This window comes from Podarcis tiliguerta, assembly GCF_965153285.1.
Source record: "Podarcis tiliguerta genome assembly, chromosome: 4".
NCBI lineage: Eukaryota > Metazoa > Chordata > Lepidosauria > Squamata > Lacertidae > Podarcis > Podarcis tiliguerta.
In genome coordinates this window covers 81,087,277-81,114,057 of record NC_139537.1, presented here as the reverse complement: position 1 = coordinate 81,114,057, position 26,781 = coordinate 81,087,277, and the positions used below count along the sequence as shown (strand labels likewise).

The window sequence follows — 26,781 nt, the reverse complement described above, 5'->3', positions numbered from 1 at the left end:
ATTTCATTTTATGCTACCTGTCAATTTTATGTTCTTATTGCTGCTTTTCAAAACGCCTCTCTGCTGCTTTTAACCAAGGGGACTAGCTTAACAGTGTGTTCATTAGCATGCCTCATATACATTTGGCCAATCATTTTTCAAAAGCAGATGCAATCCTGTACACATAATCTGCGCTCCTCGGCGAATTCTTTTAGTTCTTCAACCTTTCCTTGACCCTCTTATGGAAGCGAACAATTATTCTGAAGTGTCAAAGTGATGCATGGAGATTTAGCTGTGTGATGCCCATTAAAGCCAGTAGGAGCCATGTACGTAAAACCCAATACAACCCACAAAACATACTCCTGGTGTGGTGGTAAGTGGTGATGTAATTTTCCAGACATGTTAGTGGAATTTGTAGTGTATTTCTTGGCTTTATATATAATATACCTGTCTTTCTCCCCCCCCCCCACTCCTCTTTCCCCTCCAACCCTATGTATTAATAAAGGTAAATCACTGACATCGGCTTGTTATGGAGTTAACAGCAATGCAACATTTTAAACTCTTGCTAGGTATAGGTTAATGGAAAAAGCAACGTATTTTAAATTTCTGCAATCAAGTGTAACCACTTCAAATGGACGTTGGCAAAGAATAGGAGACTTCTATGCTGATTCTGAGGCCACAATTAGATGCTAGGTGGAATGTGTGGCTGCCAGAGAAAACGCTTGCCATCACCCTGGGAAGATCTAGTAATGAAAAAAAATGTGCACTGTGGATTTTGTTCCATTTCATTGTCGATCTTTATCTTGTGCAGGAAACTTGCTAATAGCGTGAGGTCGTGCCACCTTACTTGTAATGTTAGATAGGAGGGGCAATGGGGCTGTTACTGTTAGCAATAAACCCAAATTCCTTTGGACCATCTAGCTGAAAACTCGTGTTTTTTTAAGTTGCACTCTCTGGAATGAATGTCCAAAGGCAAAAGGTGTGAAATTCAATGTTTGCTCTGAAAGCAGACCAGCTTGATCTTTCCTGGTCACTGTTTCTGAGTTAACTTAAAAATTTTGATTAAAAAAAAAAGATTAATTTTAAATCCTTTAAGGGTTACTTGGGAGAAAGTGCCATGCCCTTACCTTTCCAACTTGATGAGCAACTTCAGCACAAAACGTAAAACATCGTTTGGCCTCTTTAGGTGCAGCTCACCTCTGTGCTTCAGCACACATTTTAAGTATGCTTTTATGTTTTTTTAACTAAAGTTATTACTGTTGTATCGCCTTTGTATTCTCATTGTGCACCCCTTAGAAACTAGTGTTAAGTGGCATATACATTGTTAAATTATGTAAATGAGCATCTAGAGATTCTCCTGAATTAGAGCATACCATCTCTGTAATAATCATAATAAGAACTTTCACTTTGAACATCACTTTGAGACTGTGAATCAATTTTACTTCTTTAAGCTCCTTGTCCTTTTGGTGCTGCCAATCATTCCCTCTCAAATGTTAATAAATTAGTAATTTTTTAAAAAAGTATATCCTACATTGTCATTGTACAGATAAAGGTGTGCTACTTCCTCTTAATTATCATGTTATTAAGACTTGGTTTTATTGCTTAAGCCAGGGGATGCATGATGATCTAAAACACTATGCACCAGTTGAAAATGTATTTTTTTTCCTGACTCAGCTAATCATTGATCATGTCTTTGTAGCTACTAGGATAATCTGTGGTGGCTTTTCCATTTATACCAGAGGCCATTACAAAAATTCACTGTTATATTGCGAAATGAAGGGTTAAATTAGTTTCAATTAGTCTTAAAAATACCATGGGGAGTGAATATGCTCTATTTATTTGGGAGAAAAATGTAAGATCCACACAGAGTCAGATTTTCCCCATTTTCCCATGCTTGAGACTAGCCTAAATTGAAGCACTTTTCAGAGCTAAAGACACCATGGATGACTTGTTAGTTGTATGCAAATATGTATTAAATGCTTATCTCTCCTGTGGGCATCTAGGTATCAGATACTTGATTTGCCATGCTACGTTTTAATGCATCTCCTCAAATTCCTAATGAACTTTTCCACCAGTTCCTACTAAGCCTATGAACAATGCAAATGGAATTGCCCCCTAATGGTGGGGAATGGGGCCCAGATGGCCTTTTAAAGGTGATAATTAGGAAATGCAGCATATGTGAGCAGCTAGAGATGGAGAAATTTGTTAAAGACAGTCAGATCCATCTAAAGCAGTCGTTGGAAATGGTGAGGAGTTGTCACTCTGTAACTGTATATGTAAGCTTTAATTTGCTTTAAAAGATACACTTTCTAAAGAAATATATAAGTCTTAAACCCACTGAATTCTCTGCTCTCAATCACATTGTTTAATTTCTTTCCTGTTATATTGTCTGGTATCATAATAAACATATATGTTTTGGGGCAATCTGCTTCACCATATTTACTCTTTTGCACTGCATACCAGAGTATTATTAAGGCCAGAAAGTTTGGATTAAAACCAGTTTGGTTTCATAGCCATCAGTGGATGAAATCTCAGGAGTTGTTTAACTTGTTTCTGGGCCAAAAACTCCCAAGTGTGAAATGTTGGTGCAATGTACTCGTGGAATGTGTATGTTACATCTCAGTTTTAGAATGCAGCCTCTTCTTGTTAAGCAGCTGAAGAATAAGAAAATGATTATAGTTAATAACTTTTCTCTAGTATTCAGCTAGTGAAGATGATGCGCTCCAGATGCTATTAGACTTCAACTCCCATCAGCCCCAGCCAGTATGGTCAATGATCAAGGATGATGGGAATCATAGTCCAACATCTGAAGGGCACCAAGTTGACTACCCCTGCTCTGGTACACTTTTCTGGGTTTACCGACTTCGTAATCTGAGTACAGTTTAGAGTTTAAAAGTGGGTAAGAGACTGGGCACACTGCTGGCTCCTGGAATTGGAGTCCACTGCCTGTCTGCCCTGTCTATCACCCCTCAGCTTCCTAAATCTGACTTGATGGTGCAGTCATGACTAGCGTCTCCTCTCCTCCACTGGTCAAAATCTGGCTGTGTGGACTCAGTGGTCCTGCACCACCATTTTGTGACATGTGGGGCTCAATAACTTCCTGCCATCTCAAGTGGGTCCTGGCAGGGGCGAAACTAGCCTTAATTTCATCCAGGTCAGTTGCAAAAGTTTGGCACATTCACACCCCGTGTGTGCATTTGCGTACACACACACACACACACACACACACACACACACAGGCTAGGAGCCAAGCTGCAGGCATGACAACTATGACATAGCAAATTGAGCAGAACAGAAGGTGAGAAGAGGGAGGCACCGGATTTCGGTCTTGCACAGGGCACCACTTAAATTTGAAAGACCAAAGTCTGCCCCTTATGGTTTACGGCCTATAATGACCAAACAAGTGTACAGTGGTACCTCGGGTTACATACGCTTCAGGTTACATACGCTTCAGGTTACATACTCCGCTAACCCAGAAATAGTGCTTCAGGTTAAGAACTTTGCTTCAGGATGAGAACAGAAATCGTGCTCCGACGGCGTGGCAGCAGCAGGAGGCCCCATTAGCTAAAGTGGTGCTTCAGGTTAAGAACAGTTTCAGGTTAAGTACGGACCTCCGGAACGAATTAAGTACTTAACCCGAGGTACCACTGTACATGGCTTCAAAACACTGAATGCAGACACTGCATCATAGCTGTCAACTTACAGATTTGAAAATAAGGGACCAGCAGCCAAAATAAGGGGCCTACAGCTTCACCTGTTCCAGGCACTCCAATCTTACTGTCCTCCTGCAGTCTGGTCAAACTCATGCTGGTAGCTTAGAGAACACTGTCCAACCAACTTTGTAACCAGAGGTTCAACTGAATAGAATCTGAATCACATGCATCACAAGGCCTATGCAGCCTCAACTTAAGATGGCTCCCCGGCCTGGCTTTGCACTGCAAAGTTTGCAGCAGCACGTGCAACAAAATGGCGTCCAGCATTCAAAAAACCCCTCAGCTTGCATTAACTAGCCACACACAAGGCATGCAAGCTCTACCCCCCAGTCGTTCTTAGACTTCTTATTGGGTGAGCAACACAGCCAAGCAATACAGTTGGAGCCTCCCTCCTCCCTGGTCGGCAGGGAGGGAAAGAGAGGAGCTGCTTCCTTTGAAATTTAAGTGACATCATTTAAGGGACATCCATCAATAAGGGACAGCAGCGGGACATGACGCTGGAATAAGGGACTGTCCCTTCAAATAAGAGACACTTGACAGCTATGCACTGCATATAATATCACAACAATGTATTCTGAAATATTTAGCTGTGCTGGCTGCATGTGTTTTTCACCACAGCAATGAACTACAAAGATGTGGATTCCCAAAACCTTGATATATTGAAGATGAAGGTTGTTTCACAGCCTTCACTTTTGTCGTAAAGTTGCAGCACAGAGTGTATCCTTATGACAAAAATGAAGGCTGAGAGTCATTGGGGCTTGGACACTGCTGTACTGTTTCGGAGCATTTGACCATTTTTTTCTTAAACTACCAAAGTCTACAGCAGCATAATATACACCACATGAATTTGTGTTTTGAGTTCTTCATGCACAAGGAGATGCCCTTTTTCCAGCTATACACCACCAAAGAAGACTTTGTAAGTCAAAATGCTTCTGGCATGCTTTCTGAAACACATCTGTTGTAAACAGTCTTAATCTTGAGGATATCAAGGTTTTGGGCAACCGTATCTTTGTATTTATTTGCTGTGGTGCAGTCAGAATTTGAAAGATGTATCCAGGCATCACAGCTAGATGTTTCAGAATACATTGATGTAATACTGCATTTGTCTGTATTTTAGGGTTGTGAAGTGTTGGGTTTTTATTGTATATCCTATAGGCCATAGATTGATTCTTCGTCAAGTTGTTTTTCTTTCATACTTACGTTATAGAAATATATGGTGTCTATTTAGTACCTGGACTTTATTATTTGGCAAACCAGCCCAGTGTGAATTATGACTCAGTTTCAATAAAATGCATTTTTTTTAAATAAAAAAATAAACAGTTAGAACAGGTATTAAGAGGAAAGCAAGCTACTAGCTTCTATTTACATAGGGCTGCCATATGTCCAGCAACCCTAGTTGTAGGTTTTTCCCCAATAGAACTTCTCTGTAGTGAGAATTGTATGAAGGAAGGTGAAGGAAACGGATATATGTAGCCTGATAGCAAAAGATGGTGATAGTTGCCTAATATTAGACATCATGACAAATAATGTTCATTCATAACCAGTAAATTAAATTGTAGTAAGGAGGTACAGTGGTGCCTCGCAAGACGAAAAGAATCCGTTCCGTGAGTCTCTTCGTCTAGCGGTTTTTTCGTCTTGCGAAGCAAGCCCATTAGCGGATTAGCGCTATTAGCAGTTTAGTGGCTATTAGCGGCTATTAAAGGCTTAACTGATTAGCGGATTAGCTACTAAAAGGCTATTAGCAGCTTAGTGCCTTAGAAAAAGGGGGTGGGGAGCGAAAAAAACACCCCAGGAATCGCAAGACATTTTCGTCTTGCGAAGCAAGCCCATAGCAAATTCGTCCTGCGAAGCACCTCCAAAACGGAAAACCCTTTCGTCTAGCGGGTTTTCCGTCTTGCGAGGCATTCGTCTTGCGGGGCACCACTGTAATTGAGAAATGAGGAAGACCATTCCAGCCTTCTGAGCTCCTGCATAGTAGAAAAAATACCCCATGCAATAGTTCTCTCAATGACTGCACATGTTCAAAGCATGAGATAGTTACCAGTTCCCTTAGGGATACTTTATCTCCTCTTCAAAACATGAGCAAGATAAATCAAGAGCTCCTGTCTTTGTCGCTACCTTTTGTTTTTGAGTTGATACACTATTCCCCAGTTACTGTTACACTAAAATCCTGAACACCTGAACTGTTTTCTACGGAGCAGGGGGAAAATGCAGCAGAAAATGTTTAATAACAAACCAAGAGTATAGAGAATGAGTGTGTCTCTCTAGTTTTATCCTTGTCTAACTGGCTACACCTGCTTTTTGAAAATGTCAGTCATTGCTATGACTTTGTTGGCTAAAGTCACTGTTGGGTGTGGAGGAATGTGACACCATCAGATTGGAGAAGCCAAGAAAGTGTTACTCTCTAAGATTTTCAGAGTAAAAGAGCAGGCAGCAAGCAGAACTTAAAATACAGTGGTACCTCGGGTTACATATGCTTCAGGTTACAGACTCCGCTAACCCAGAAATAGTATCTCTGGTTAAGAACTTTGCTTCAGGATGAGAACAGAAATTGTGCCCCGGCGGCAGCGGGAGGCCCCATTAGATAAAGTGGTGCTTCAGGTTAAGAACGGACCTCCGGAACCAGTGGCGTAGCGTGGGGGGTGCAGGGGGGGCCGGCCGCACCGGGCGCAACATCTGGGGGTTAGGGTTAGGGGGCGCAAATCCACGGGTTAGGGGGCGCAAATTACTTGCCTTGCCCCGGGTGCTGACAACCCACGCTACGCCACTGTCCGGAACAAATTAAGTACTTAACCTGAGGTACCACTGTAATGAACACAATACTCTTATCTGTTGTGAAACACTCAAGTAAAGGTGATTTATGCACCCACTTACAAAAAAAAAGGGCATGGGAAGTTCCATGTACTTTTTGGTCATTTTTGGAACTTTAGCTGCCAAAATCTTTGCAGCCGTGTAAGGTTCTACAGGTGAGAGAGGGTCAGGAGAGACGGGCAAGGGGGGAGACTTTTAAGTCCCGTGGCTAAGGAAGGATTCCAACATGAGATCGAATAAGGCTTACTTTGTATTGAACACACTGCTTATGACTCCTTGAACATTCACAGTATTCGGGAGCATTTAGGCATTTTATAGCCTCCTTTCAGAAACATGTGTTCAGAAGCTTTCTCTCAATTTCCTTTCTTGAGAGAAGGCTTTTCTTTGATCCTACCACCTACTTAGCTTCTAGAAGGGCATTTCTTGGGTGTTAGATATGTGCTCTTTTTGTTATTCTAACCAGTGTAAGTCAAATAAGCAAACATCTTCTTGGAGGGGAGGTACTCAACCTCTCCGTTGAAGCCCCTTCTATATTTTCTCCTGTATTTGGAATTCATTTCCTGTTCTATGGTGGTTATTTTTATTTATTTCATTTCCTCCTAGAAAAAAACCCCCAAAACCTGTCTTCTCAAATCGTTGGTTTCTTTTAAGCTATTAAGAGTGGGTTGTTGTTGTTTTTTTAAAAAAGTATTGTAGTCTCAGTTTTTAAATTTTTACAAGTAACTTAGCAGCAGTTTAATTTTGCACAGCTTGTAGGACAAGACAGAATTCGATGGCGACTTCTTTGTGGGTTGATGGGGTTATAGCCCTGGGCCCGCTATGTTTATTATAATGGTTTGGGAATGCTTAGACTATCTAGCAGCTGCATGCAATTTTGTGCTGATATTTATTTGGTGTATTTTAGACTCTGTCTGAAACTATAAGCACAAAGGGCTTCTAAAGAATTAATATAAACTTTGCTTGTAAAATTGCAAGGTTTATAGTGCAATTTCTCCAGAGCAGATCCTTTCTGCTTTAGTAGAGTAGATGCTACTTAAAACCAAATCACATGTTTCTGATATATTCCTTCTGTGTTTAGGGCAGGGCAGAGTGGTGGGAACCAACATATATTCTTCCACTTGCATTTGGCCTGTTGCTGTTGCTTTTAGTTAGCACGACCATCTTCTGAATCTGTCTTCCTGATCTAGGTGGTGTAGTCCACGCAGCGCCTGAAGGGCAGCTTGTACATCATTACTGTGGCATACTTATTCGGCTCTGATGGATTATTTTGATATGCTGGAGCTCGTGGCGTAAGGCTTGACCTGTGCCTTTTGTTTAATGCTAGAACCCTGCATGCAGCAAACTGAGCAGTTATTCAAATAAAAATGTGAAATTTTGGACTCCATTGCTCGCTTAACCTTTCCAGGTCACAATTTTTTAGAAACAATAGACCTCATATGCAGCCCCTCCTGATTTTTGACCCTATAAGGTTTGTCCCTTTCTTATTAGCCTCAGTTCCCTGGCATCCATTCGCTGTTTCCTCTTCCTACCTTGTCTTTCATCGTCAATCTTTCCCTCAGAGCCTGCATTCTTCCTTTTCCTCTGGCTTCCCTGTCTCTTAAAGATAAAGGTACCCCTGCCCGTACGGGCCAGTCTTGCCAGACTCTAGGGTTGTGTGCTCATCTCACTCTATAGGCCGGGGTCCAGCGCTTTCCGCAGACACTTCCGGGTCACGTGGCCAGCGTGACAAGCTGCATCTGGTGAGCCAGCGCAGCACACGGAACGCTGTTTACCTTCCCGCTGGTAAGCGGTCCCTATTTATCTACTTGCACCCGAGGGTGCTTTCGAACTGCTAGGTTGGCAGGTGCTGGGACCGAACGACGGGAGCGCACCCCGCCGCGGGGATTCGAACCGCCGACCTTTCGATCGGCAAGTCCTAGGTGCTTAGGCTTTAACCCACAGCGCCACCCGCGTCCCTGTCTCTTAGCTTCCCCATTTCCTGGGATTTTCTTCTTACTGTTCTGCCTGGGAAATGCTATTTCTGTCAGTATGTGAGGTTTTAATTCCAGCATTTTCCCTTTCCCCTGCAGCAGTTGAATACATAATGTTGTTTTGAGCAGTTGGAATGTTTAGATTTGTTCTGGGATGTCACAGCATCTCAGCCAATCAGTGGCCAGTGAGGTCACTGCCACAATCACTGTGAAAAATAGATACAAACGAATAATTAGGCTGCTCCTTTTCAAGGAAATTGGGCTGCTTGCAAGATGTTTTATTCATTTTTCATTTTTTTATTCAAAATTAAAACAAAACATATTATCCAAAAACATATCATCCTTATTTCCCCCCCCCCATTTTTTCCTTCCTCCCCCCACCCTCCCACACAAAACACACCCACTGACTTCCCTCAGTTCCAGTCTTTAGTTTCTCTGAGAATGCTGTTTTCTGCATGTTACAAAGTTGTATAGATCCTCAAACTATTTAGCTGATTATTATCAATAAAAAGTTTGTGAATGTTTATTCAAAGCCAGCCAAGGAGTCTAGTTCACTTTGTTGCATCTTCAAATACTTTGTAAAGGGTTCCCATTCGTCCTTAAAATCACAGTTATCCTTGTCCCGTAGCTTATATGTCAGTTTTGCCAGTTCAGTACGTCAATTTTTCTTCCTATGATTCTTTAGTTGGGCTTTCTTCAGTCTTCTATCCTTGTGCTATTAGAACTCTTGCGGCCATTGTCGCATACGTGAAGATGTTTTTCAGCTTTTTTGGCAGGTCTTTGCTTGCAAGATGTTTTGAAGTTATGCATGGATCGGGGAAATATTATTGTACATCATTCAGTATCTTTTTGTTAGCATCGTGCTTTCCCTCTGTACCTCTGGCAGTTTACCGTAAGTTGTGGCTCCTCCATCTCTTGAAATTGTAGGGCTTTTACAGGGTCTCTGGGGGGAGGAGTCAAATTGGAAGCCCAGTGAGCATGCTAGTTTCTTCCTGGCTTGAATGTTTTTTCTATTGCACTCCACCACAAGCAGCACCCACACCCATTCCCTAATCAAGACTAATAATAATAATAATAATAATATGATTTTAGAATATTGTATCATTTTACTGTTGTTAGCTGCTCTGAGCCCAGCTTCGGCTGGGGAGGGCGGGATATAAATAAAACAATTATTATTATTATTATTATTATTATTATTATTATTATTATTATTATTACTATTATCATGTGCTTTTGTTCTGCCATATGTTTGTAGGTTCCTTTCTGATCCTTTGAGACACTTCCCCAATGCCAGAGTTACACATCCTGAACAGGCACTCCTCCTTTTCCCTTCCCCTCACATGCCAGCCATTTTTCTGGTCTAGACATGCTAGGAATAATAATAATAATAATAAGAAGAAGAAGAAGAAGAAGAAGAAGAAGAAGAAGAATAATTTATTATTTGTACCCTGCCCATCAGGCTGGGTTTCCCCAACCACTCTGAGCGGCTTCCACAAAGACCAAAAATACACTAAGATGTCACACATTAAAAACTTCCCTGAACAGGGCTGCCTTAAGATGTCTTCTGAATGTCAGGTAGTTTTTAATCTCTTTGACATCTGATGGGAGGGCGTTCCACAGGGCGGGTGCCACTACTGAGAAGGCCCTCTGCCTGGTTTCCTGTAGCTTTGCTTCTCGCAATGATGGAACCGCCAAAAGGCCCTCGGCACTGGACCTCAGCATCCGGGCAGAACGATGGAGGTGGAGACGCTCCTTCAGGTATACTGGGCCGAGGCCGTTTAGGGCTTTAAAGGTCAACACCAACACTTTGAATTGTGCTTGTAAACGTACTGGGAGCCAATGTAGGTCTTTCAAGACCGGTGTTCTGTGGTCTCGGCGGCTGCCCCCAGTCACCAGTCTAGCTGCCGCATTCTGGATTAGTTGTAGTTTCCGGGTCACCTTCAAAGGTAGCCCCATATAGAGCGCATTGCAGTAGTCCAAGCGGGAGATAACTAGAGCATGTACCATCTGGCGAGATAGTCCACAGGCATGTAGGGTCTCAGCCTGCGTAACAGGTAGAACTGGTATACAGCTGCCCTGGATACAGAATTAACCAGCGCCTCCATGGACAGCTGTGAGTCCAAAATGACTCCCAGGCTGTGCACCTGATCCTTCGGGGGCACAGTTACCCCATTCAGGACCAGGAAGAAGTTGGGCCCTACATTTAGGTTGCTGGCTGCCTATTCTGCGCCCTTCCTACAGCCCACAAGAGCCAGCCCCTGGAGTAAAGGCTGCCATTTGTCTAGTCATTCCAAACCATGCTCTGTTGTGCAGAGATAATTGCTGCAAGTTGGAGGTTGAATATTTGAATGCAGTCTCATAAAATCAATAAATACCTGGATACAGCAAACTAGCATGCCCAGGATAATGGTTCAGTCTAGTTTTCTTTTTGAAATGCCAGTATTATGACCAGGGATTTTTTTTCCTCCCAGAGGGGAGCAAGTCAACCCTTCAACCTTCCTCCTGTAGCCTGAAATGGTACAGTCTCCAGGATAAGCTTTATCACTTGATTCTGTTCATTGTAGGAACTGGCTCTGAGGCTCCAGATTTTCCTGCTTTTATTATATTTTTGTGAAATATTATGAACGACCATGCCTTGACTAATGCGGAAGCTTTAAAGAAGATTATTTTCAGAACCCAAGAAACCCAAAGCTGCATTTCCCCGATAATAGCTCTGGTTGGCCTTTGACATACTGTGGTAACGATTTCTAACATCTATTTAGTTTGGATTTAGAGGGAGACAGCCACCTTATACTGGAGTCTATTACTGTGATCTCACTTGTGAGTATTGTGTGGGAGGTTTAAAACAGATTATTTTAAGAACTTTACAAGCCTGAAACAGCAATTTTTTTAATTATTGCTTTTTTGAAGAAGAAGAAAATCCTTTACACAGACAACAGTGGTGAATTCTAACATATTTTTTTTTAGTTTGGATTTTAGAGCTGCAGCCAGCCAACACTGAATCAGCTTCCTTTGATGCTATAGTATTGACTGAGGGGAGGGACTGATGGAACAAAAGTCCTAATTGCCCAAATTTACAATAGGTTCTCAGCAGAGGCTGCCACAAAAGAAATGTTAATGGAGGCTGTGTGTGTGTGTGTGTGTGTGTGTGTGTGTGTGTTTTAAGGTAACTGGTAGGAAGCTAAACCCAGTTTAGGTAAAACCTACACTAGATTATTTTAGACCTCTTCCTGCGCATTGTGAATACTTCATTTGTCATCCCAGGGCTTTCTTCCCTCCTGGCATTAGTCACCTCTCTTCATATCCTACAGTACTCTTGAATTAAAATTGGAATGTGTAGGCAAGCAGAAGAACACAAGCACACACACACACACATCCCATTGCTTTGGTTTGGCTTCCTTGAAAATGCCTAATCCAAACAATCAGTTTCTTGTAGCTTCCACAGGAGCGGCATTGATATTAATTCCCTGGTGATAAAGGATGGGGATCTCTGCAAATATAACAACAGATGGCCGTCATTTTTCCATGCTTCCGCCATGAAGCAAGGGGCAAAGTGTCATCCACCGAACATCCATACAGCCATCCATCGAACAGCATCGCTGTGGAAGTGTTCACTTAGCACATTTGTGTTCGCCCAAGATTTCCACTCACACCCCCCCACCACCACACACACACAGAGAGTTCCAACATAATTTCTCTTCTGAGTAGAGCCATCTCTCCCATGTCTCTTTTTCTAACCGCAACTCCCAAGCTTGATGTTGTAATTAGTTAAGAGCATGCTATAAAATTAAAATTGCTTTTCCAGGAACACGTGCCCCCATTTCATGCTGTGAGGATCTCCCTTTAATTAAACACATTTTAAGAGTTTGGGGGTTTTTTTTGTTTTTTTTTTTGTTTTAATGTCCCACATACACACCAAACATTATTACCTTTTATGATAATCAGTGCAACTGGGGATTGCTGCTTCTGCTCTTCAACCTGATTTGTATGCGATTCTTCGATTTCATGTTTCTCAGCTTATTGGGAGGGGGATATATCACAAGATTGTCGCATTCCATAAAAGCTGTGGTTGTTCCGTAAGAGTCAAAGTATGTTGAATTAGAGAGAGACAGAACAGTCATCTCGTAACCACAGGGAAAACCTAGTTTGTCGTAGGGAAATCTAGTTTGTCATGGAAATTAGAATGCTACCTGGATAGCCAAACTGGTGCCAGAAGAGGCCGAGCAGCTCCTTGACCAGAGGCAACCCAGAGGTAAATAGCTAATTATGTCTTTCCATCACACATGTATACTATACATCCGTATAGTAAAAGCTATGGTTTTCCCAGTAGTGATGTATGGAAGTGAGAGCTGGACCATAAAGAAGGCAAGAATTGATGCTTTAGAATTATGGTGCTGGAGGAGACTCTTGAGACTCCCACCGGAGCAGTACCTATTTATCTACTTGCACTTTGACGTGCTTTCAAACTGCTAGGTTGGCAGGAGTAGGGACCGAACAACGGGAGCTCACTCCATCGCAGGGATTCGAACCACCGACCTTCTGATCGGCAAGTCCTAGGCTCTGTGGTTTAACCCACAGCGCCACCCACGTCCCAAGAGAAGGTAGGATATATGCAAAATATGCACCTGTTCTGGCTCACAGGATCACGTAATAGTTTATAACCTTACCATGTGCTCTCATCCCCATGAGCCCGTCTCCTACATCACATCATTCAGGCATAATGGGGAAAAGCTCCCACTTGCAATAATAGTTCCCTAAGCTGAATTGCTGAATTGGAGTGAAAGAGAAAATATGGAAAGAAGGGTGTGGGGGTGTATGAGTAGATGAAGTGTGAGGATGGATTGATGGATGAATTTAAGAAAGATCTGTTAAGATCATTGCAGCACCCACACTTTCTTGCTCTCAAGCTTCTTAAGAGATAAAAGCTATGTGCAGTCATTTGCATGAACATGTGAAGATTAAAATTGGGGGCTGGGGCCACCAATACATTACAGACCCTCCAAGTGCCCCTATTTAAAGAAGCTGTCCCGGTTTCTGATTTGATCCCAGAATGTCCCGTTTTTTCCCTCAGGACATCTCTATTTTCATCAGAGAAATGTTGGAGGGTATGACACAAGCCCCCACCGGCCTTAACTTCTCCGGTCATGTTGACTGCTCTTCAGATCTTCATGCAGTTAGCACAAAGGTCTGGAGGGGTTTTCCAAACGTGTTCAAATGAGCACGCTTCAAAATCTCCCTGGAAGCAGGAACCCTGGTTTATCAGGGGGTTTCAATCAAAGGGACAGTTTCTAAGCACATTGAAAAAACAGCCTTTACAAATTCACTGTAAATTATGCAAGGATCTAAGGAGCTTGTGCATGTGTCTTTGTTCTGGTCCCATCTAGCTCTTCCACTGTTCAGGTGAATGCCTGAATACAGCAAAAGAGACTATGGATTTAGGCAGGACATTTTTTTCAGCCACAACTCAATGGAACTCAGTTCTGGGCCCCCTCAGGTGTGCGCCATGGCCACTCTTAAGAGCATGAAGGAGATGTTCATGGTGAGTTCCAGCACCACTTTTTCTAGAAAAAATAGCACTGGATTTAGGGATGATGAAAAGTGTGTGTTTGTAGCCCTGGCCTGTCCCACAGTCAGCATGTGGTCCCCGAAACGTTTTTCTTGAGGGAATAAGGCCTCAAGGTTCCCATTTAAAGTACTGGATCTTTCCCAAAGTGATTCATTTCAGAGCATACCTCCTGCAACTACTCAACAGGGAAAAGGGGAAATTAATTTATAGTTCGACTCATAGGAACCAACTCCTAGGGGCTGAGATTCCATTTCTTCTCCCCAAATAAAATACTTGAGGGGGCCAGCCCCCCAAAAAAGTTGATCGGCATTGCCATTCATATGTGTGCGCACTGCATCATGTGATTGATTATATAGGGTGGGGCTTGCCTGCCCCTCCCGCAATATTTTATTCAAGTTGGCACCCCTGGTTCCACTTCAGTTCAAGCAACCACTGTTTTCCTCACCAAAGTCCATTGCTTTATCTAAATTGCTATGTTAACACAATCTAGTTCGGTGGGTTTGCCGAGGGGAGCTGGAAACAGACCAAAGGCATACAGCCTGACGCTGTGAGGTAAAACACTTGCTTCATTTGTTCACTTCTCCCAGAAATGGTGGAAGGTGGGGAGAATACGAAGCCCTGTGGCCCAGTCAGGAGAGAATGCAGGAAGTGAAGAATTCACAACTGACCAGTTGAATATCCAGTAAAAAACCCTGAAAGATTTGTCGTTTGTTAGAACTCCTGTGGCCAAAACAGCAATAAAAGAATTAATTTCAAGAAAAACAAACTGGATGACTGTACAGCCTTGCATAGGTGGTATCAGTCCATTGTATCACAATGTGTACATGTTTGAAAGAAGACACTGAGCAAGGATTAAATTTGGTGGTTACACGCAATAAACGGACATAAGAAGAGCAAGGAATACTGTCGTTCAAATCCCAGGGAAAGGAACTGGGCAAACAGTGGGTTATATCTATGATGGCTCTGTGTCTTAGCAGAAAGTAGTTCTGATTGAAAAAGTCTGGGCAGCCAGTTTTTGCTGATTTTCCAGCTACAGAGGTACCTCGGGTTAAGTACTTAATTTGTTCCGGAGGTCTGTACTTAACCTGAAACTGTTCTTAACCTGAAGCACCACTTTAGCTAATGGGGCCTCCTGCTGCTGCCGCACCGCCAGAGCACAATTTCTGTTCTCATCCTGAAGCAAATTTCTTAACCTGAAGCACTATTGCTGGGTTAGCGGAGTCTGTAACCTGAGGTGTATGTAACCTGAAGCGTATATAACCCGAGGTACCATTGTACTTGCTTAAGACCCATGTTTCTGCCCTCCTGAACCTGCCCCGGAAGCTCGAGGAACCGTCAAAACAGGATAATAGTACAGAGGGCCAGATCAGTGAAAAGTGGGTGCCTTAAAACACTTCCTGCTAAGGCAAAATTACCTTTGCACACCCTCCCAAGATTTCTCCAATGAAAATAGGGTTGTCCTGTTCTATAACTATAATCATAATCATAATAATTTCATTATTTATACCCCGCCCATCTGACTGGATTGCCGCAGCCACTCTGGGTGGCTTCTAACATATATAAAAACACAATAAAACTATACAGAACTTGCCTTCTTGGCCCGGAGGTTGCATAACTCCATACCCTCCAACATTTCTCCAGTGAAAATAGGGACGTCCTAAGGAAATGCAGGATGTTCCGGGATCAGATCAGAAACCAGGACACCATCTGTAAATCCAGGACTGTCCCTGGAATATAGGGACACTTGGAGGGCCTGCTTTTGGATAAAAACCAGTGTCAAAGTGGGCAGGATAAGAGATTGACAAATAAACCTGACTAATCGGTTCAGGGCATTTTATGTGTGTTCTGCCGAGGCAAATCAAACACTGATGACTGAAATAGTCACATGATACAGAGGTGGATTTAGTGGTTTGGATGCAACTATTACAGTAGCACCTTGGCTTACGTTGCTGTTGTTTAGTCGTTTAGTTGTGTCCGACTCTTCGTGACCCCATGGACCAGAGCACGCCAGGCACTTCTGTCTTCCACTGCCTCCCGCAATTTGGTCAAACTCATGCTGGTAGCTTCGAGAACACTATCCAACCATCTCGTCCTCTGTTGTCCCCTTCTCCTTGTGCCCTCCATCTTTCCCAACATCAGGGTCTTTTCCAGGGAGTCTTCTCTTCTCATGAGGTGGCCAAAGTATTGGAGCCTCAGCTTCACGATCTGTCCTTACGTTACCCTTGGGTAATGTAAAATTCGGATTGCGAAAGCGGCAAACCTGGAAGTGTTTTGCGGCGCGCGCATGTGCAGAAGTGGTCCCACTGGTTGCGGAAACCTCGGGATCCGACCAGAGCTCTGGAACGGATCCCGTCCGCAACCGGAGGTACCACTGTATTTAAAATGAAGCAAAACAGGCTGGGGGGAACCTAAATTTTGGCGCCACTGAAATTAGAGACCCCAAGGTGAATGATGATGTATTTTCCTAGCCAATTGGGTTGATATGTCTTTTGCGTTTTTAGTGGTTAAATAAGTGGTGCTGACCAATGAATGCGGATGATTTTGCATCGTTGTTGTGTTGTGTTTTACATATTTCTTTTACCCTTGTTAAAGCAGAACAAGAATTATTTAGTATTTATATGGGGTTATCCATGTCTATGGCACTTCACCGAGTAAGATAAGCAAAATGAAATTTAAGAAGGACAGGCCCCTGCCCCAAAACATTGACTATAACACAGGGAGAAGATGAAAGAAAGGGAGCGATGTAACAGTAATGGGACAACAAACATGTGCAGATGTAATTTGTGCATATTTTAGGGTTCCTATAAGCTGATTCTACAAGGAAATTCCAATAATCCATTGTGGGATGTAAAAAACTTTCCTTAAAAAATAATTAAAAACTAAGTTTCAGCCATCAGGTCTTCATCATCTGCTTGCGTGGGGAGGTGGAAGAGAAAGCTGTTAATATCACATACATGACAGGACTGTTCTGCCACCTTTGAGTCGCGTCACTAAATCACAGTTCAAGGGCTGAATGTCTAGTTATGAAAAGTCAGAGGTTAAATGATTCGGGAATAAAATGTCATTTCATGGAAGCGAAATTAATCCTCTGAGGCTTGCAGTGCTCCCAGGATTTCTTTTCACTTAGAGGTTTAGAGTTAAGTAATTTTATTAACTGAGGAAAGGGGAAATAAATATTGATAGCTCACGTTTTTCTCCTAATTGCAAAATTTATTGCGTGCTGCATTTTAGGAATTTTTAAATCGGCAGGGCCAGAAAGGCAATGAAAGTAAGATTAAATAGCACTTTGGGTGTGTTTTTGCTTCTGTAGGTGTTATTTAAAACACTGTATTTATGACTGAAAAGATTAATTGTTGCTTATAGCTAAACAGATGATATTTTTTTCAAAAAATATATATTACGGTGTGTCAGCACAAAAACTCTGTGTCCCAAGTGTGTCACCAATTTTTTTCTTATTTTTTTCTTTTTGCTGTTGACACGTTTTATAGCACTCCAGCAGAATGTGTTGACATATATTCAAATCAGTGATTAACTGTTTAGAAACGTGCCACTCAGAAAATAACCCTGATGGTCTCTGAAACTGGCATTGTAGAAGCCTCTGTGTTTCTGCGCTGATGAAGGCGTGCTGCAGAAGAGCAATATGTGACTTTAATTAACACGGCGCCTTTGTACGGTGATAAAATATTCAAATTCACCCAGTTTTTAAATGGCTCTTACCTTGCTCAGCTATGGAGATGATTGGATACTGTGTAAAAGATATTGATATGTATCATTTATTATTTAGTGCTTTCATGTTGCGTATGTTAATCCCTGCAACTCTTATAGGGTCAGTCAGTAGGCTGAGGAAGGTTGAGTGATAACGGGTTGTTTAAGACTACCTAATAAATTCACGGTCTAGGTGAAATTTGTTTCAAGGGCTTCCAGGTTCACATCTCAGACTCTTAATGCCAAGTGCTGTGATGTTTCTCCCCTGCCAGTACAAAGGGCAGCATTGAGAAGTGGATTTTTTATTAGGGTAATGTCAAAGTGCAAGTAGATCAATAGATACCACTCCGGCGGGAACGTAAACAGCGTTTCCGCGCACTGCTCTGGTTCACCAGAAGTGGCTTAGTCCTGCTGGCCACATGACCCGGAAGCTGTCGCCGGCTCCCTCGGCCACTAAAGCAAGATGAGTGCTGCAACCCCAGAGTCGGTCACGACTGGACCTAATGGTCAGGGGTCCCTTTACCTTTAATGGCAGGGGAGAAAGGGTTAAACAGCCCCATCTCAGTCCTGATTGGAGCTCCTGCAGCTGCTGTTTGCATTTCTCAAAAGAATCACACAAAGAAACACATTTAGCATTACAGTGTAGTTTGCTCTGCTACAATCCAATGCATGTTTTCTGGAAAGAGTTCTGTGGGATTTTCTCCAAAATTGTCGTGTATAATGTGATTGCAATTTATTGTATTTATTTTTGGGGAAAGGAGGTGCCTAAATGCCTTTTTTTTCCATGTATAAGACGCCCCCTATTTTTTGAGCCCAAAATTAAGAAAAAATATTTTAAACACCAGACTGAACAACTTTGATATTTTATTAAATATTAAAAACACCGTTATATTTAGTACCATATATTTAAACATCAAACAGAACAACATTAGTATCGTAATTACACTAAGTAATTTTATTATTATTTTTGGGCTAGTCAGCATTATTATAACATGCAGTATAAGAACTGAAGTGGCGGTGGCACTGACGCGGAGCTGGGCAGCTGAGCTGGAATGAGAGCGTGTCCCTGACGGCCGAGAACTGGTCGGTGCTGCAATACAAGAATCATAGCTAAAGAACCCTTTAAGAGGGAATTCGTATGCTGCAGATGTCAAATTGCATTTTTCTGCTCTACTCTCAAACATCCAGGGGAGCGAACTGCACTCTGCCCCTTGGGCCCAAACAGTCTGCCCACTGCCTCCCCCCACCCAGCTGTAGGATGGTTGATGTCAGAGCTTGCGTACGACCGAGCTGTAATAGCTCTCCTCCTCGTCGTATCTTTGGAATCCATCGACTTCTGCTCCGACGGTGATTTACGACCTAAGCCTTTCATGAGGCTTCAGGCACGCTCCCAATACGCAGAGTATCCAAACAGCAGCAGAAAAATATGTGCTACATTTATTTCTAACTACACAGGACAAAAAAAATATATGCATCTGCTCTCTGTGAGAGGCAGTGAACAACTAGCACAAAGAAACAGGAAACCAGTAACATCAACATCCGTCTCCCGCATCCCGTGAGACTTCCAACAGTCTGGAATGTAAACAGAGTCTTGTAACTCCAAAAACTGCACAGTGGCATAACAGAAATCTAACAGCTGAGTGGGAGGAGGCAAGCAGACTCCGGAGGCCCTGCGGTGTGCCCTGCCCCTATGGGTGGCTCACCCCGCCCCACACGCCGGAGTGGATTCCTCCGCCGCTGCGAGGATCTGCAACTGCCAGAGCTGCCTGAGTGAGTGCACTTGGGGAATGGGGGGTCTGGGTAGCCAGGGGGCAGCTGAAGGAACCAGGTGGAAGGGACAATGTCCAGAGTAGGGACTGCTGGGGGAGTACCAGACCAGGGTTTGTTGTGAGGCCAACAGTGAGGGGAGGCTGGGGGGAAAGAATATGGATGGCGGCATGTATTTATTTATGTATTTAATTGCAACATTCTGTGTACAGTGGGCCCTCGGGTTACATTACCTTCGGGTAATGTAATCTTCGGGTTGTGAACGCAGCAAATCCGGAAATGGGTTTGCCGCTCGCGTGTGTGCAGAAGCGGTCCTCCAGTTACGAAATCTTCGGGATGCAGCTGAGCCTCCGGAACAGATCCCATTTATAATCGGAGGTACCGCTGTATAAGACGACCCCCAATCTTAAACTTAAAAAGTTTGGTGGAAAATATTGTCTTATACACAGAAAAATACGGTAATAGAATGAGGGGAGACTATATGGCAACCTAGCCTAAATTCTGCTATCATTCCCCCTGTATCTGATGTTCCTACTGTGAATGACAGTCCTATTGTTGTCAAAATGCCATGCACAAGAATATCGGGGGGGCTTGGGGAACTTTTGAGGTTTCCAGAAGTAAAGGAAATATTTCAGAGGAAAATTTCCAAAAACAAACAAACAACCCAGCATGTTTAGTGGGCTTGGAATTTTTTTTTGGGGGGGGGGGCAGAAAACTGAGGAGAATGGGAATGAACAAAAGCAACTGGAATCCAAAACAGGGAGTTCTCCATACTGAAACATGTGGGTTTTTTTACAAGTTCCAATTGTAATATATGACAGAAATTTGAATAAATAGTTTTCAACTACGAGTCGAGAAGCCTCCATCAGCTTCTGTAAAGGAGCCTGCTGGCTTCCTCTTCATTTAAAGGGGACATAATGTAACTAACTTTATCTGAATTGGGGTGTTTATGTGCAAATCTGTCTTTATGGGGAATATGCATCTTAGTGGAGCGAATGAGTGGTAAAGCAACCTCCCCAATTCCTAGCATAGGAATAAGGGGACACTGACATCATTATATTCTTTTTTTCCATACACCATGCACCTATCAAGTTCACTTACTTAGTCTCGAAGTGCTCAGACATTTTCCAAAATAAGATTACTAAAGCGGGAAAAAATATTCATGAAAGCAAAATTGCATGCTGTTCGGTTTGAGTATTTATTTATTTTAATGGTTTTAAGATCATCTAATCAGAAGCCCCCATCTTAGCTTCCATCCTTATCCATTATGTCAACAGAGCTTCTCAGTTTTGATTCCAGGTAGATATGAACTATCTGATTATAGCAAGTATGAGGAATCTGTGACCCTGCAAAATTTGGACTACGACACCCATCATCTCTGACCACTGGCACACTAACAGGGGCTGATGGGTGTTGGGAGTCCCGACCTCTGGAGGACCACAGCTTCCTCATGTCTGGTTTCAAAGGTTACCATGAAGATTTATGCGTGTTATCTATCGTGAAAATATATACATGGAATCTAAAGCTTTTTTTAAAATAGAATTATAAATCTCAAATGTTTTTGCATTTTGCACTTTAATGTGAACCGCCCTGTGATCTTTGGAGGAAGGGTTCTATACAAATTTAATAAATGAAATAAATAATTCAAACCTATCAAAAAATAATTTTGGTGACTGATTTTGCAGAAATCTTTACGGAACTCCGGTTTTATTGACTTTGCTTGTATTTGGAACATGTCTTCCGCCAGGTTTTCCTTGCTTGCGGATTTCACAACATCTTTCACATTGGTGTTGGCTGATAATCAGAAATGGTCCATATTTAATAGCAGAAAAGGATCTCAACATGCCCATCTGGAAGCTGTATCTGGACTGCACAGTTGTGCTACATAATTGCTGGAGCAAAGCAGGTCACTTTGAAACATCTGCATAGGTAACACTTGGGAATAAGATAGCACTTGCCTATGGCTTGGCAGACTCCAAATACTCCAAAGCAACAGAGACTGACCCATCTTGTTATGTCTTAAACTCTGCTTATCTTGGGAAAAGCGAGGAAATTGGCAGGACCTCATTTTAAATAGCCAAGGGTGGGTTTTTCTTGGACGGGGGAGTTATATATCATGCTGCAGAACAAGATAACAGATGCAAGCTTAGATATAGAGGATTTCAATCCTAAGGATGTTTACTGGATGTTTCATTGGTCAAAACCACCAGTGCAACTTGCTTCCAAGTTAATAAAAGAAGAATTTGAGGTATGAGATGTAGTCTTTGATAGCATTCAAACAAAAAATAAGAAATAACTAGTAATCACTTAATTATAAGAAATTGTTGTGATAGCTTCTAAACCTTTTTTAAAAAATTGAAATGTGTGAAACTGCTGAAAGGTTTACTTAATATTTTTTAAAATATATATATAACCAAAGGCAAGCAGTTTTTCTCCCTTCTGGTTTTGGGAATGTATATCAGATCATTGATCAGATTACATGTTATGATCCAAAGACATGGATATTGCAACCACAAAACCCCCACAAAAAGTGAAACCAATCTTTCGCATGACCACATTACATGCCTCTCTAAACAACAATTATGTCAAGGGGCCATGCAATGCTATAAATACACTTTATTATTCCTTATATGTGACTGTCATTAAAGCTTTCTACTTATCTGGAAGAAAAGAAATCAAATGTGGTTCTGCCATGTTTTTGCAAGCTAATTGATTCCTTATGTGTGTATATTGGAGGAAGTTTTTGTTTTCAAGCCAGTGGTGTTCAGTTTAGAAAAAGGGAGAAGAGAAACCATATAACAAAAGTCTGGGTATAATATTTCCATGCTAGGAAGGTTAGATTTATCACCAGTTAAGGCAAACCCTACAATCTAGGGGGTTTTTTTAAGTGCATTGTAAAAATTAAAACAAGGCAGTTCTTCAACTGGAAAGTGGAGACAGTGGCTGGGAGTCACACAAGTAGGGTGACTGGGTACAAAGAAAGGCAGAGCTCTTGGGATAGTCATAGAATTATTGACTTGGTGCAGGAAATCCAAATCCACTTGATGAAGGAAATCTAGAACTAGGCATCCCCAACCGATGACTGTTCAACCTCTGCTTGATTCCTTCCATCCCATTGTGCAGAAGAAGGGATGACGAGCACAGCAGCTTTCCCCAGCCTTTTGGAATAAGCAGCACATCTGAGAAGCCCCATTAGACCCCTGGGGATCCATGAGCAGAACATCCCAAAATTATTTGGTGCATGTTTTTGTGTGTGTTGAACTGAAAAGCAGCTGTGGAAGCTCTGCTTGTCACTGAAGCAATGGTGCTGTGGGAGGTGTGGCTATCCCGTTTTCCCCAATCAAAACTGCACCCCCTCCACCCTGAAGCTACTAATACACTAATGCAGGGAGATACCATACAGGTGTATTTTGAACAGAGGGGGAAAGGGTTAATTCACCTGTCCTCCAGTCAAAACCAGAGTGTCCTATGATTGCATTTAAATAAAAATAAAAATTAGGAGAGCCAATCACATATGCCCAGGTTTGACCATGAAATAGTCTGTTTTGTGAACCGCCCTGAGACCCCCGGATATAGGGTGGTATATAAATTCAAATAATAATAATAATTTTACATAGCTGTAAAGAAACAATGCCTTCTTTTGCACCTGGTCACCCTATTAACAAGTATCTTCAATATGCTTCCCTATTTCTGCTTAATAGACATAGGAAGTGCCTTCACCAAAAGAGTGCCCTGTCTAACCTCAGACCCTCCAAGTGTCCTTATTTTCCAGGGACAATCCCGGATTGATAGAAGTCGTCCTGGTTTCTGATCTGATCCCAGAATGTCCTGTTTTTTCTTAGGATGTCCCTGTTCTCATTGGAGAAATGTTGGAGGGCATGGAATTATGTGACCCCTGAGCCAATGATATAAGTAACCATACAACCTTTAGAAGATACCTGAAGGCAGCCCTGCATAGGGAAGTTTGTTAATGTTTTATTATGGTTTTACTGGAAGCTGTCCAGAGTGGCTGGGGCAATGCAGTCAGATGGGTGGGGTATAAATAAATAAAAATGATGATGATAATGATGATGTTGATGTTGATGATGATGATGATGGAATAGGACATCCCTGTTTTCATTGGAGAAACGTTGGAGGTTATATAACCTACAATGCTTGAGGCCTCCTGTCAAATTGAACTTCCTTCTCAGCTACCTGAGTCTCATATGATTTACAATAAGTAGCTTCATACATCACACATTGCCAACAAACTGGCTCAGCACCCATGACCCACCATTAGGGAATCATTGCTCTGACACCACACTAGAAAGTTTAACTGAATTGCCAGTTGAATTCCTTCACTGTTGAGTGACTGGATAAATCCATGCTTCCTTTGTTCCTTTAACACTAGTTCTTTGGAATTCAAATGCAAATTGCAGTAGACTCAACAAGGTCCATTGGGATGAAAGAAGGAAAAAGAGACACCCCCCAATGCAAAATGGAAATAGGGATGTTATGTGTTGGGTAGGGAGTGGGTGGTGCTGTGGTCTAAACCACTGAGCCTCTTGGGCTTGCTGATTGGAAGGTTGGCGGTTCGAATCCCCGGGCCACGACGGAGTGAGCTTCCATTGCTCTGTCCCAGCTCCTGCCAACCTAGCAATTTGAAGGCACGCCAGTGCAAGTAGATAAATAGGTACGGCTCTGGTGGGAAGGTAAATTGTGTTTCCTTGCACTCTGGCTTCCATCATGGTGTCCTGTTGTGCCAGAAGCGGTTTAGTCATGCTGGGTACATGACCCAGAAAGCTGTCTGCGGACAAACGCTGCCTCCCTTGACCTGAAAAGCGAGGTTAGCACCACAACCTCATAGTCTCCTATGACTGGACTTAACTGTCCTTTACCTTTTATGAGGTTGGGTAGACTTGCTACCTTCTCTACCAATTTTTACCAACGTAGGTGGATTCTTTGCTTCTTGAGGTGAGTCGTGACATTAGACTAGATCATGAAATCCTTCTGGACAGAGAAGCATCCTCCGGGGAGCCTCAGTCTGAGAGTCAGGAGCATCATTTAGTCATGTCAGGTTGAGTTAGCCACCTCCCTTTCCTTGTATTTCGTTTTGGCCAAAATGTCCGATTTCCCCAGACATTTTAGCAATTTCCGCTCGGACACTGCTTCCGTCTGCAGTATTCTGGATATGTCCAGGAAATTCCGGACATACGGCAACCCAGTTGTATTTTAGACACCAGGAAAACATGTACCAGTGAGACAGGGATAGCCAATGTAGTACCCTGCAGTTTTTGCCAGACAACTCCCATCATCCCTGACCTTGGGCCATGTTTGCTGGGGCCGATAGGAGTTGGGAGTCTGACAACATCTGAAGAACGCCATATTGGCCATCCCTGTTCTGGTATACTGTTCCCAATCTGAATAAATACATCAGCCTGCAAGTCAGAGGGGAAATATTTCACTTTTGGTATGAGAAATTACAAGTTAATGAACCAGAGAGCTCAGGCAAAGGTTGGGGTCAGACCCACCTGCTGCTGAAGAATTTTACCTTCAGGAGTGTCCCTGGTCAAAGTAATTTGTTCTTGTCTGGCAGTAAATGTCTGGATTTTAACCAGGGATATAATCGCCTATGAAAAAAGGTAAAGGGTAGAAAGAAGCCTTGTGAAAGTTGCCTTGACCCAAGAAAGCAAAACCCTGCAGGAGTTATGAATGTCTTTTTGATCCAAGTTCAGCTGCCAAAAAGACTGTGCTTAATTCCTGCTTCTATCTGTAACAATGGCTAAGAGAGAGAATATTCTTTAAAATTGTACTGGCGATCATGCTGAACTCTCAGTCAGCAGCGAAAAATAATAGAGAATAGTTTAAACAGGCCTTTTCTTGAATACATTGAAACTTTTAGAAATTAACACATTTTTTTGAAAACATGATGATTTAATTTTAAGCAGCTGCTTTTTGGATTCCTTCACTTTCCTGCTTTATACTATACAGAAGTCATACTTTATACCACATGTATGGTTTTATTTTATTCCATTTTTTCTGGAAAGTGTGAAGAGAATAAGAGAGGGAGAGCAAAAGTAGGGTTATGTGGAGGGGGAAAATATGTTTAGCACAAAAACAATTTCATCCACATCAGCTATGTTTAGATTTGAAGCTCTAAGGATTGTACCCCGTTTCAAAATGCTTCTCTAAATCCCTCTGATTTTCCTGTCAGCCTAGTTTCCTACTTCCTTTACTTTCCAAAATAGTGGATGACCTGAGTTGCAACTTTATCTTTTTACCCTTGATTCAACTTATACTTTTTTCTTGACACCTCCTCGCTGATGTCTTCTCACTTTGTCAAGCTAAGTGAATTGAATCCAGTGTTACCTGGCAAACCCACTGAAACGAATGGACATGAGTAACTTAGGTCCTTTTAATTTCAAAGTGTCTACTCTCAGGTAGAGGAGAGTCAGTGGAAATCTTGGAGCACCTTGAATGGGTGGAAGTTACTAGAAAGCTTTGAATCCAAGCCTATATGTATATAAATGTGTTGCTGCTGCTCTTGTTAAGTTTTAGTATTGCTGGTTTTCTTACACACAGATTGATCTGCATATCATTAGTGAAATATGCCATCATGTAAAAAATGGGGCTCAGCTGAAAAGGGGTAAGAAATTGGTTATATCATTGGATAGCACTGAATCTTGTGGTGGATTGTTCAATGGCACTTCAAATGCAGACACTACATGTCTGTAATTCTATAGTTCTGCAGGCATTCCTTTGTCATTTGTGCCATGCAGGTTCTTCGTATCATGGCAACTAGCAAATAGCATATCTGCATTGCCACAAGATGGTTGCCCTGGTTTTCCTGTGTATAGATTTAAACTGAATGTTTATGCCAGAAATTCCTGCTTGTTTGTTTTTTTGGTATTTTTGGGATACACACTGCCCTGTAGATACATATTTAATAATCATACAAACTGATGTGAAACCTTTTGCTAAATTATTCATTTGCTAAAACCTTTAGGTAAGCTAAATACAGAAAATTACCTTATTAAACTACTACATTTTCACTGTATTTTATTTACAGTGACATTTGAAAACATTGTGCAACTGTTTATCCTATCTTGTATATTATTTTATTTATAAAAGTATTTCTATTCCACCAATCATACCATGCATACAAGGAAGTGTACAACATTAAAACAAAAAACAGTATTAAAACAAGAGAGATAATAATTAAAATGACTGGTTATTAAAACAAAAACAAAAAAACAGCTACAAAGGCCTGTCAGCATACAAAAGGAGTGAT

At 42.1% G+C, this 26,781-nt stretch overlaps 2 protein-coding genes across 6 annotated transcripts in view; one reads left to right on the top strand and one right to left on the bottom strand.

The window, feature by feature from the left end:
• Positions 1-26,781, top strand: part of CLYBL (citramalyl-CoA lyase) — a 186,767-nt gene that overhangs the window by 58,138 nt on the left and 101,848 nt on the right. The window lies entirely within an intron of this gene.
• The window catches only part of LOC310676327 (uncharacterized protein), a 41,905-nt gene that overhangs the window by 6,266 nt on the left and 8,858 nt on the right, over positions 1-26,781 (bottom strand). For 3 of the 4 annotated variants that reach the window (XR_014510455.1, XR_014510456.1, XR_014510457.1), the window contains exon 4: positions 24,975-25,120. Coding sequence is in view for 1 of the 4 variants with exons in the window: in XM_083438163.1 (XP_083294289.1) it covers positions 25,042-25,120 (79 nt within the window). In the remaining 3 variants the exon portion in view is untranslated. Of the gene's footprint in view, positions 1-24,974; positions 25,121-26,781 lie in introns of those variants that run through there. The other variant, XM_083438163.1, reaches the window with a different exon arrangement.